The 13580-nt window shown below is 34.2% G+C and overlaps 1 protein-coding gene across 3 annotated transcripts in view; it reads left to right on the top strand.

Moving 5' to 3' along the window:
* LOC132735092 (syntaxin-binding protein 5-like) overlaps positions 1-13580 on the top strand; it is a 119603-nt gene that overhangs the window by 15957 nt on the left and 90066 nt on the right. For all 3 annotated transcript variants that reach the window (XM_060721996.1, XM_060721995.1, XM_060721994.1), the window contains exon 6: positions 3180-3243. In XM_060721996.1, coding sequence (XP_060577979.1) covers positions 3180-3243 — 64 coding nt within the window. The remainder of the gene's footprint in view (positions 1-3179; positions 3244-13580) is intronic.

A 13580-nucleotide genomic window follows, 5' to 3' on the forward strand; every position in this document is an offset into this window, starting at 1 on the left:
CAGTTGACCAGAAATAACGCCACATCATGTTAGCGCAGTAAGGGGGTAACTCCTATGAAATTATATCTGGAGTTACTGCACTAAGGTGACCACCAGTAGCTTTCTAGCTCGACTTTTTGCATTAACCTAACAAATTGGTATAATAGAATTGCCCTTGAATGGTTTGGATCATTCCATTTGCAATTTAAGGGGTGTCATAATTAGAATAAAAACAAATGAGCTACCAACAATATAGAGCCTGGTCGAACTGCACAGATGTTCAGGCTTGCCTAGGTCTATACTGGAGTTATTATTAGTTTAGAGGGTAGTTCTAGTAATTACCATTGTGACAGTTAAATTTGAGGTTTATGCGGTATTATGTCAATTGTCATTGGAATTGTTTAACTGAAATTGTTTTACGAAGAAGTAATTTGAAATAGTGTAGATCCTCTCTCTTATAAATCTTTATATGTGCTTCAGGATAGGCAATAATTTAAGAAGCAGTCAGTTGGTTGAGTTTTCTAAAGTAGGAACTGTAGTTGTTAGCATGTTCTTGTTCGTGTTTTTGTAATTGTGAAATTTAGGATTAATGTTGCATAACTTACAGCCAGGCAATGTATAATGTCAGTTACTATGCTAATATAATGATAGTGATTTTTTTCCCCGCACTTTCATTAAAGGTCATCACCATCATACTTTTAAGTTAAATACACTTTGTCCATCTTGTTAATTTATAGTATGCAGGTTACTGCATGTTTGTTGGGGGTTTTTTTTGGTAATTTTGCAAAAAGTCTTCTTTTATGTTTTTTTAGCTCACCTGAGCAATGCTCAGGGTGAGCTATTGTGATCGCCCTGTGTCCGTTGTCCGTCGTCGTGCGTCGTCAACTTTTCACATAAACAACATCTCCTCTGAAACCAATGACTGCACATCAACCAAACTTTACAGAAATGATCCTTGGGTGGTCCCCTTTCAAAGTTGTTCAAATGGTTCCGGTCTGTTGCATATGTAGGTCACAGGGCCAGAAAAGGATTTCAAAAAACACAAAATTAAAAAATCTTCTTGTCTGATAGTACATGGGCCAGAGCTTTGATTTTTGGTATATGGTATCATCTATGGGTCCTCTACCAAAGTTGTTCAAATTTTGTCCCTAGTGTCAAAATTGGCCCGCCCCGGGGGTCATAGGTTTTTCCTTATATGTCTATAGGTAAATCTAAAAAAAATCTTCTTCTCTGAGTTGGCAAAGGCTACAGATTAGATATTTGGCATGAAACATTGTGTAGTAGACCTCTATCAAGATTGTTCAAATAATGGCCCTAGGGTCAAAATTGGCCCCGCCCTGGGGGGTCATTGATTTTCATTACATACATATAGTGAAAACTTGAAAAATCTTCTGGTCTGAAACTAAATGGCCTAGAGCTTTGATTTTTGGTATATGGTATCATCTATGAGTCCTCTACCAAAGTTGTTCAAATTTTGTCCCTAGTGTCAAAATTGGCCCCGCCCCGGGGGGTCATAGGTTTTTCCTTATATGTATATAGTAAAATCTAAAAAAATCTTCTTCTCTGAATTGGCAAAGGCTACAGATTTGATATTTGGCATGAAACATTGTGTAGTAGACCTCTATCAAGATTGTTCAAATAATGGCCCTAGGGTCAAAATTGGCCCCGCCCCGGGGGGTCATTGATTTTCATTACATACATATAGTGAAAACTTGAAAAATCTTCTGGTCTGAAAGTAAATGGCTTAGAGCTTTGATATTTGGTCTATGGTATCATCTGAAGGTCCAATACCAAAGTTGTACAAATTTTGTCCCTAGTGTCAAAATTGGCCCCTCCCCGGGGGGTCATAGGTTTTTCTAATATGTATATAGTAAAACATAAAAAAATCTTCTTCTCTGAATTGGCAAAGGCTACAGGTAAGATATTTGGCATGAACATTGTGTGGTAGACCTCTACCAAGATTGTTCAAATAATGGCCCTCGGGTCAAAATTGGCCCCGCCCTCGGAGGTCATTGATTTTCATTATATACATATAGTGAAAACTTGAAAATCTTCTGGTCTGAAAGTAAATGGCTTAGAGCTTTGATATTTGGTCTATGGTATCATCTATAGGTCCAAAACCAAATTTGTTCAAATTTTGTTCCTAGAATTAAAATCGGCCCCGCCCTGGGGGTCATTGTTTTTCCCTATATGTATATAGTAAAAACTTAAAAAATCTTCTTTTAAAGAACCCAAAGAGCTAGAGCTAAGATATTTAGCATGAAACATCTTCTAATGGGTGTCTACCAAGTTTGTTCAAATAAAAGCCCTGGGGTCAAAATTGGCCCCGCCCAGGGGGTCATTGATTTTCCCTATATGCATATAGTAAAAACTTAAAAAAATTTTCTTTTAAAGAATGCAAAGAGCTAGAGCTAAGATATTTAGCACGAAACATGTTCAAATGGATGTCTACCATGTTCGTTCAAATAAGAGCCCTGGGTCAAAATTGGCCCCGCCCCGGGGGTCATTCATTAGCTCGACTTTTTTTTTTTTTAGATATATACATATTATATATATACATACATATATATATATATATATATATATATATATATATATATATATATATATATATATATATATATATATATATATATATATATATAATATGTTATATATATATATATATACATATATATACATATACATATACTGGGGTTTAAACTGGCCCCGCTCCGGGGGCCTATATACAGGTGAGCGACTTTGGGCCATCATGGCCCTCTTGTTAAGACTTTGTAAGATGTATATGTTGGAATATTGTGGGGGTTTTTTTTATGTTTTTTTTTATTGCTTAATTGAACATATAAAATCAGCTCCAGAAAAACAAAGATAACTGGCACATTTGTGGCTTCTGATCTTGGCCTGCACTGTTTGTTATTCAATCAGTAGTACTTAGAAATTTTCCCTAAAATGAATGTTTATATCCAGATTGAAAGATAGACAAGTCCATTAAAATATTTAGTGTGGTAAGGGTTTAAAGGGACTCCACTGAGGTTTTTTGGACATGATGGGACTGAAAATATTTTTTCCAGATAAATGTACCATTTGATGTAGGTTTAGACCACTAATCTTTGTGCAAAAGAATTATCTGAGTATTTTAAAGTTTATGTTATTTTATCACTGTTATAATATTGATATAATATTAACTTCTTGTTTTACAGTTCTAGAAAAACACATCCGGGCCCAGTGTTACATTTAAGTGACAATCCATTAGACCCAGGAAAAGTAAGTTTAGTTTTATTGTTTTTGTCCATTTTTTGTTTGTTTGTTTTATACAACAAGCTCAGGATTGAATTTCAATAATGAATTAATCGTATCTGGCCCAATGTCTGTTGTTTGGTGATTTTGGCTGTTCGAAGGTATAATTAGTTTAAGAGGAAGTCTCTCTGCATAACAAACAGGTTTGAAAATGATGTTTCCTTGAAGAGTAAAACTATTCATTACTATTAAGTTATATGATAGACAGAAAAATTTGATTGTTTGAATTGTTTCCTGATTGTTTATTACCATATAACCATGTGTGTTAACATGGTTAAGCATATTGTCCAATTATAACCATGTGTTTTTATAACCATATAACCATATGTATTAAGCATATTGTCCAATTATAACCATATGTGTTAAGCATATTGTCCAATTATTACCATATAACCGAATGTGTTAAGCATATTGTGCAGGTGCATATTTTATGCACCCAAAACTGTTTTTAAAAGATGGTTTTATTTTGTTGTACTTGTGTCAAAGTGAAGCCATTAAGATTTGTAAATACATATTGATTCTAGAATTGAAGTACATATCAATCAGACATATATTTTGATATGCTATTTACAAATGTCTTAGAAAACAGAAGATTTTTAAAGAACATTTAAGGAATTTCAATATCTTTTAATGCATTTTGAAATAATACAAGAACATATATTTTGATTTAGATTTATTGTGTTTATCTGTATAAACTGTAAAGGATTAAAACAAAGAATAGATCTAAACTGACATTATTTCTCCCAGGAGAACTGAAATGAGATTCCTTTACAATTTAAGACAAACCATACACCAATAATTCATTGTTTATCCAACATCATTTGCTATCTGTTGTGAATTTTCAACAAGTTTATATCATGCTCTACTGAGTGACATGGGGAGGGATATTGTTTTGGCATTGTCTGTTGGTCTCTTAGTCATATTACAGAAGAAGTAGGGTTACATTTATGAAATTTGGATGAAAAACAATAAAAGCATTTATTCAGGGAGAGCAAAATTGACAGTACACTACATAGGAAAATTTAACTGGCAATAAGCTGTCTTGTTTGTATTGGGGTTGTTACTGGCAATACATAGCTCTATTTGTCTTCTATTTGTATTAGGGTTGTAACTTGCCATACACTGCTTTTGATTGTTAGATGGTTGTAACTGGCAATACAATGTCTTGTTTGTCGTAGGGTTGTCACTGGCAATAAAAGTAGCTCTATGTTTGCTGAGGGTAATAACTGGCAATAGACTGCTATGTTTGTCTGAGGGTAGTAACTGGCGATAGACTGCTACATTTGTCTGAGGGTAGTAACTGGCAATAGACTACTATGTTTGTCTGAGGATAGTAACTGGCAATAGACTACTATGTTTGTCTGAGGGTAGTAACTGGCAATAGACTACTATGTTTGTCTGAGGGTAGTAACTGGCAATAGACTGCTATGTTTGTCTGAGGGTAGTAACTGGCAATAGACTGCTATGTTTGTCTGAGGGTAGTAACTGGTGATAGACTGCTGCATTTGTCTGAGGATAGTAACGTGGCAATAGACTGCTATGTTTGTCTGAGGGTAGTAACTGGTGATAGACTGCTGCATTTGTCTGAGGGTAGTAACTGGCAATAGACCACTATGTTTGTCTGAGGATAGTAACTGGCAATATACTGCTATGTTTGTCTGAGGGTAGTAACTGGTGATAGACTGCTGTATTTGTCTGAGGATGGTAACTGGCAATAGACTACTATGTTTGTCTGAGGGTAGTAACTGGCAATAGACTGCTATGTTTGTCTGAGGGTAGTAACTGGTGATAGACTGCTGCATTTGTCTGAGGGTAGTAACTGGCAATAGACTGCTATGTTTGTCTGAGGGCAGTAACTGGCATTAGACTACTATGTTTGTCTGAGGGTAGTAACTGGCAATAGACTGCTATGTCTGAGGGAAGTAACTGGCAATATACTGCTATGTTTGAGGGTAGTAACTGGCAATACTCTGACACGTTTGAGGGTAGTAACTGGGTAATACACTGATGTTTATCTGAGGATTATTATGAGTAACTGGCAATACACTGTTTTGTTGTATAGGAGTTATAACTGGCAATATATGGCAATGTTTGTGTGGCAGTTGTAACAGGCAATACACTGCCATGTTAATATTAAGGGAGGGGGGAGTGATGTAATTAGCAATATTGCTCGCCCATATGATAATTTGTGTGGTAACGTTAATACAACTGGCAATATTGAATTAGGGGAATTATAACTGGCAATGTGAAGTACATTAAATTTTACTGAACCATGGAAATTATCATGACTGACTCCTATACAATATTTATCATAATGATATTATGTGGTATTTCTTTTTAACAATTTCCATGGTGTCTTTTCAATTCCTTTCTATCACACTTAAATTAACATTGTCTCACATTATGTATCTGTACATTACACTTTCCTCAGCTATTATGGAGACATTTTACGTCTTACAAACCTTCCTTGTTTCATTCATGGTATTATTTGTATCTTTGTATGTCTAAGACTGTCCGTGCATAAAATTTGAGTGGAATGATAACCTTTATATGCATATATGCTCAAGGTTGCATTTCCCTTTCCCCCCTCATACAATTTGGAGCCAGGATTGTATAGATTTCTGTTTGTTTTGTTCTGTAATATTCTGAAGGACAATGTTGTGTGTGGCTGCAGCAAATAAATTAAGAGACATAAATACAGATTTTTCTGACGTTTTCTGGTCTTTTCCATCATTTGAACTTGACTTTGTTTGCTTAAGCTATGATGAATTCAGTTTTAAGAATTTACGAGAATCATAAATGTATGACGAATGACATCATGAATTTGCTTCCTATTGATTATCCTATTGAATAGAATTCCACTGTTCTAATACAGGCCGTTAAATGGTGATTTTAGATCATTGTATACTTTATTGCAGTAATTTATCTTGCCGAGGGTTTTTCTCCGTGACATGGCTGTCCGGATTTATCAAATTTGTTTTTATTAGAAATATTTATGCAAACAGTGCCAGTTCCAAGCTTAAATCTTTGTTTACTCGCAAATCAATTTGAGAAAGGCAGAATTATAGCATTACGCTTGTAAATCTTGGAGAAAATCGCTGCTAACAACTGCTTTCCAGGCTCTTTCCTGAGAGGTCAATGATTAAAGGGTGAATGCAGTAGCATTAAATATTGAAGAACACTGCGGTATTACTGGGTTAAAACTTGTGATAAATGAAAGTTGTTAAAAGCAACCAAATGAGGAGAAATCTGTAAATCGTTGCTGGGTTGAAAATTACGAAGTGTATTGTTTGTCACCATTATTGATCAAGTGGTAGAGAGAACCAGACTAAAATGAGGTCGAAAGATTTATCTTGCTTATAAGATTTTCTTCGCTTTTACACTTTGATTATCCAAATAATGTTGGAGGAGGAATGTTTTCTCCTTTTAGTAGTTAGGAAATTATGTTTTTATGTATTAATTAATAGTTAAACAGTGAAATTTACTGGGTTTCCTTTTGATTTTCACATGGGTTTTTTGCACTTTTTTGAACTCATCTTTGTAAAATGATTAAATTGACTATTCTGTTGGCTGCCCGGTTCTGAGTGTTCCTTTGATATTGATAACTTTCAGGGGGGGCGTTTGTGGCGTTGCATTCAAATCCCAAAAGGGGACTTTTTCATTTAAGGATTTCATCCAACTAACGTATGGAACGTCACTCTTTCTACTCAGATGCCTACACATGCCTGAAATGAGGGGCATACACCTGAAGTGTTCCTCCACCAGTAAAGGTGGAAAGCTAGTTGCTGTATGACCGTACAACGTAAAACCCAATAAAAAAAAAGATATATCTTACAAAGGACAGCCACCATAACTCAAAACTCAGCAGAATAAGGGTTAAAATTAATGTGTTATTATTTTATAATTGCGATCAGAATTTGTCACCCTTTAGTGTGTTGTAGTTAAATGACTTGTCTTCATTTTAAGTGTATAATTAGCTATATATTTGAAGCTTGTATATTACAAAACTATTGTTAACCAGGTTTTCCGAAGGAAAAAACTGGTTATTAGATTGAGGTATGTCGGCGGGCGGGCGGGTGTAAACAATTTCTTCTGTGCGCAACTCCTCCTACATTTTTCAATGGATTTTGACCAAACTTTCACAGAAGCTTTGTCATCTGGCGCATATTGTCGGGGTTTTGTGATTGGATAATATTTGAGCTAATTGTGGCCCTTTGTTTTTTTTCCTTATTTAGAATATATAGTGAATAATTTCTTCTGTCTGCCCAACTGTTCCTACATTTCTCAATGGATTTTGACCAAACTTTCACAGAGGCTTTGTCATTAAGTGCCCTGGCGCATATTGTCGGGGTTTTGTGATTGGATAATAATTGACCTAATTATGGCCCTTTGTTTTTTTTCCCAATATAGGATATATAGTGAACAATTGTCTGTGCGCAACTCCTCCTACATTTCTCAACGGAATTTGACCAAACTTTCACAGAGGCTTTGTCATCAAGTGCCTTAGGGCATATTGTCAGGGTTTTGTGATTGAATAATTTTTTATTTAATTATGGCCCTTTGTTTTTTCCTTATACAGAATGAACACTTCCTCTGTGGCAATTCCTCCTACATTATTCATGTTTTACATTGCACATAGCTACATTGTTTGTTGCTTGTATTTGTATTTCAAATACAACATATTTATCTACAATGGTGATAATTGAAAACCTGGTTTCATGGCATAATGCCATGTTTCTTGTTTTTAATTTTTATAAAGAATTATTCCAAACCAAATTTTCTTAAGAAGCAATGACAAATGCATTATATCATCGCTAAGCGATTGTAAACGTTGTGCTTAAAATAACAGCATAAAAATTTTGTTCAGGAACATTTTATTTCTGTTGACGTGCAATATTCATGTGTTTTAAAACGAAAGACATTCTAATTGTAACAACTCTTTCGAGAATTGACCATAAATCTTAGGTTACGGAAACAAACTTTTACTGTTTAGAAATTTTGTAAAAAAAAATTATTTTTATATAGTTTGAAACCTTTTAAAGTATTGAATTTATGGTGATGTAAGAACATAAAAGTATTGGTAGAAAGTTAAAAATATTGGACACAGTGACGTAAAAACTAAGTATGGAATTCACTGTGACGTACAAAACTTTCCTATGGTGCTATTTTACTCTTCAGTTACAAATTTGACAAAGTTACGGAGAAAAAAACGTATCAAGTTGATCATTATCGATGAAGTCTCTTGCAATAATATTTGATTATGGTATTCTAGAGATGGAAGGATTTTACGAAGGTTTATTGTTGCTATAATGATTTTCGTGGGTTCGAAGTATGCATGACTTACGTCAATACAGAGTGTGGGATAGACTATGAGAAGTTGGGGGATGATAATATAAATCACGACACTTGTCTTTGAAATTGTGTAGGAGTTTATTAATAGACTCCAGCGGTGAAGTAATATTTGGTTAGTGTAATATGGACTAAATTGTCTTGCCGCTAATACATGTTTCCTTTCCCTGCGATATATTTAAATAACCTTTAGTCATAAAATCTATAGTATTGAATATACTCTATATATATGCTATATACTTACTTACGTAGATGATGGAAGTAGGAGTGGTATGGCAATATCATACAACCCTAGGATGAATGCGTAAAATTTAGCTCCTGTAAAAAAATATATTTCCTTAATTTCGTAGTTTTGCTAAAAAGGACATTTTCATTTTTTGTTGTTTTTTTTTATTTGTGGATTGTCAATTTTTGAAAAAAAAGTAAATTGCAAAAAATGTTATGCCAAAATAATGTTACAGCAGACTTTAAATAATTTCATTTGATCTTTAAATTAATTTTTTCATTGACCTTTCCACTAAATACCACGGAAATGAGTACCCTTGGATAATAATGATTTGCAGTAATGAGTATCCTTTGGGTTTTCCCTGCTTTGAATTTGAAACAGTCCAGATTTTAAACTAAACTAGCAATGGTATAACTGCAGGCTTTGTATTTGTAGTTTACACACTAAAGCACTATCAAAATAACTGGTCAAAGATCTTGAATAGCTGTCAAATAGGTTATAGATAAAACATATACAACAACAACTACCTTTTTTAAACATAAAAGTAAGAAATGTTCATTTTTACTATAGTATAATTGTATGTAATACTGCACAAAGTAATTTATAGATGTCATAAATATACTACTTTAAAGGAATAGATTTTTAGTGATACACTGGTGTGATATCACCAAATGTTACACTTGACAGATTACAGAATATTTGTGAATATAAAGATCTTGTTATCACTCATCGTTTAGTGTCTTTACTTTTTTATTACTGTTTCAAATTTCAGGAGATATTTTGCATGAATAAGCTGTTGAAAAAAAAAACTTCATAAAAGAAGTCTTGCAAGCTATTTTTCAATCTATATTAGATTCACAGTATGTAAACAAAATCAGTGTATCATTTATTGTGAGTCTATATAATTTAATTGTGGTTTATTGTGAGACAGGCACCTTTTACCTACCATAACTTCAAGATTTATTGCAATGTTATTTATTTCAGCCAATTCTTGCAACCTTTTATAACCCAGGTAACATGTAGTAACATAAAACTTATTCCCTTGAATGCAAAAGCAAAAATAGTATAAAATCATGCAAGTCTGAAATTCCATGTTTGGCCACTCTACCATTTCCATACAGTATAGTACAAAGCATTGCCATGTCAGGCCAGCCTTACATTTCCATGAAGCAGTGTACATGGTCAGGCCAGCCTATAATTCAATTCATTAGTATATGGTCAGGCCAGCCTACCATTTCCATGTAGCAGTATATGGTCAGGCCAGCCTACCATTTCAATGCTGTAGTAGTATATAGTCGACCATACCCATGTAGCAGTATATGGTCAGGCCAGCCTACTGTTCCATGCTGTAGTAGTATATAGTCAGGCCAGCCTATATTTTCATGTAGTTATCTATAGTCAGGCTAGCCTGCACTTCCATGAAGTAGTATATGGTCAGGCCTGTCTGCCATTTCCATGCAGTAGTATTCTATGGTCAGGCCGGCCTATCCTTTCCACGCAGTTTTCTATGGTCAGGCCAGCCTATCATTTCCATGTAGCAGTATATGGTCAGGTCAGCCTACTATTTCCATGTAGCAGTATATGGTCAGGCAAGCCTATCATTTCCATGCAGTAGTCTATGATCGGGCAAGCCTGTCATTTCCATGTAGCAGTATATGGTCAGGCAAGCCTATCATTTCCCTGCAGTAGTCTATGATCGGGCAAGCCTGTCATTTCCATGTAGCAGTATATCAGGTCAGGCCAACCTATCATTTCCATGTAGCAGTATATGGTCAGGCAAGCCTATCATTTCCCTGCAGTAGTCTATGATCGGGCAAGCCTGTCATTTCCATGTAGCAGTATATGGTTAGGCCAGCCTATCATTTCCATGCAGTAGTCTATGATCGGGCAAGCCTGTTATTTCCATGTAGTAGTATATGGTTAGGCCAGCCTATCATTTCCATGCAGTAGTCTATGATCGGGCAAGCCTATCATTTCCATGTAGTGCTATATGGTCAGGCCAGCCTATATTTCCATGTAGTGGTATATAGTCTGTCCAGCGTAATATAATTATTTTCATTATCTTAAAAATTCTATAAAATGATTTACGTCAATTTTAATAAGTGATTTGAAAGGCAACCTATGTATCCAAGCTTGATTGGTTACTAAATTGACCACAGACACTGAGTCTTGCCATTATCAAGAGTGATCAGGCTGTCTAAATATAAATGTAATGACAAGACACAAATCTGTTTCTTTGATTGTTATAATATTTGACCCTTTGAATGAAAGTAGTCAGACCAGCTTTTATTACTTGCTGCTCCGAAGTGATAGTAGAATTTGAGAAATTTTAGAAAATAAGTTTATGAAAGTGAAGTACATTGATTCAAAAAGCTATGGTTACTTGTTTATCTTGTAGTATTATGTTTGTGTATATTGTCACTGGTTTTATCGTATAATAGTATTGACTAAAAGTTTGTCTGTACCCTATATACGGCACATGTTACAAGCTGTATATGAGAGAAAACATGGTGCAAGACAACGCGCGCTTGTATTGATCAAGATTTGCCACTTTTACTGAGATAATCTCTTTTTTTCCTGAGACACAATTTGGCTGTTTTTCATTAAATGTGTTGATTGTTATAGCTACCACTTGGATCTTCATGTGATTAAATTTATTTAAAATTCTCATGGCCATACACAGAAGTACGCAATACCACACCATTTTTATTGTAGATGAATATCTTTGTTTCGTTTTAGATGTGACAATATTTTTTATTTTATTTTTTTTTTTTGCATTCAATTACTGACATTGATGATTGTTATTTTATGACCTTGACATCAAGTCATGTGACTGAGTCTATAGTTATGAAACGTTTATATTTCTTTAATACATTATGAAGTGAGAAAAACAATAAAATAGCTAAATTAAATGTCTTCATTATTTTGTATATAAACAAAACATAATTGAAAAAGTTGACATGAATTGATCATGATTTTCGAAATGTATAGTTTTTAGTACCATGTCCAATACCATCTTTAAAATGAGCCTTTGATGGTGGTTTACTTTCACTTAACAACTCTTGTAGGATATTAAACGGAGAGAATTAAAGACATAGATAGAAGTATTGACCTTCAGTTGAAAGCTGAGAACAGTGTTTGTTTACATTGATCATTGATTGGTGTTTGTGGGCGAAAAACTTAGATGAGGCCTCTCTAATGAGATTTGTCATAGTCAAAATTAGGCTGGCAAAGATATATATGTATTTTACCCTTATATATTCCCAAAAAAGGGAAAGATAGTAAGAAAAGAAAGAAAATTATCAGAGAGATAGGGAGAGTGGTTTGATCCCATGTCGACTCAAAATATGTTATTCATATGAACTAATGTATCAGATTGGCTTTACTGTTTAACTCGCAGTGTATTTGTTTGTTTTTTTACAAATTGATTTTTTTTGTTGCTTGATTGGTTTTAAGACAAACTGACACTGAAAAGGTTATAAGATGTTTTTTAGCTTTACTGGTGAAGGAAGACGTACTCAAGTGTTCCTCCCTGTATTATTTTAGGCACAAGCCTGTACCCAAGTAGAACCACAAACCTTTCATATTTAGCTAAATGGAATTTGCTCCTATATATGAAATAAGTCAGTGTCCCTGATGGGATTCGAACCCACAGTGGTGAGGGGTAAGTGAATTAAAGTCTGCGACCTTAAGCACTTGGCAATGGAGGCCTCTTAAGGGGTCAGTTGACCAAGATATTTTGAATGCTACTGATCATACTGATGCCTTTTATGTTTGCGTAACATAGAATCTTTCAAATCAAGTTAACATTTTTATGGATATTAAAATGTTACCTTACTAACAGTATTCATGCAACTACTGATCCAGCATCCTGCACTTTGCTAATAGGACTTCATCAAAACAATTTCAACAGAAGATTCAATATCAGGCAGGGCTGCACATTTTACTAATGTAGTTAAATTATTCTGGTTCATTAGAAATCTCAGGCTGTCAGATAATTTCATTCCTTTTGATGCCTTTTAGTTTTTATCTGTTGATCATTCCTTGTCCAGACTGTGAATTTCTTATCAACAGTGGACTGGGATTGTACCTTCACTAGAAGCAACACTTTGTGAATATTTGTAATATTTGTATATAATGTTTTATGTTTGCAGTTTTTTGATCAATTATATTACCCCTTTATTCTATTTGATACCAACTTCTTGTCCACTCATTTTCCCACCATCTAAGCTCAATAGGGTGAGAATGGTATTAAGAGATCAAGGGGTCTCTTGTAGAGGCAAAATTTCTCTGTGACAATCTTATCTCAAGACACTGAGTGTAATGGTCATTTGTTTCCCACTGCTGATTTAGAAATCATGTTAGATTAGTAGCTGGTCCCAAAAGAAACAAACAAATTTCTCAATATAACAGAATTATACTGATAGCACTAGGAAAGAGGATCAAATGAAGATGGGCACAATATGTTAGTGTTATGGTTCAAACAATTTTTATGGTTCTGTCGCTTTAAAGTTTGTTAAGGCTCTTTTCATGGTTCTTGTCGGGACTTTTTTTATTGTCATCACTTTAAAGAAAGAATGATATGTTTTAAATCCCTTTCAATTATTATATCATATGCTAGAGTTAAAACATTTATTTCTAAATCAGTACAGATGTAGTGGGACTCTGCATCTGTCAGTTTCACAAATATCTTGAACGTATAAAATGTTATTATATTTATATAGATATA

This window comes from Ruditapes philippinarum, unplaced genomic scaffold (genome assembly GCF_026571515.1).
Source record: "Ruditapes philippinarum isolate M1 unplaced genomic scaffold, ASM2657151v2 ctg497_1_1_1_1, whole genome shotgun sequence".
In the NCBI taxonomy this organism is placed as follows: Eukaryota; Metazoa; Mollusca; class Bivalvia; order Venerida; family Veneridae; genus Ruditapes; species Ruditapes philippinarum.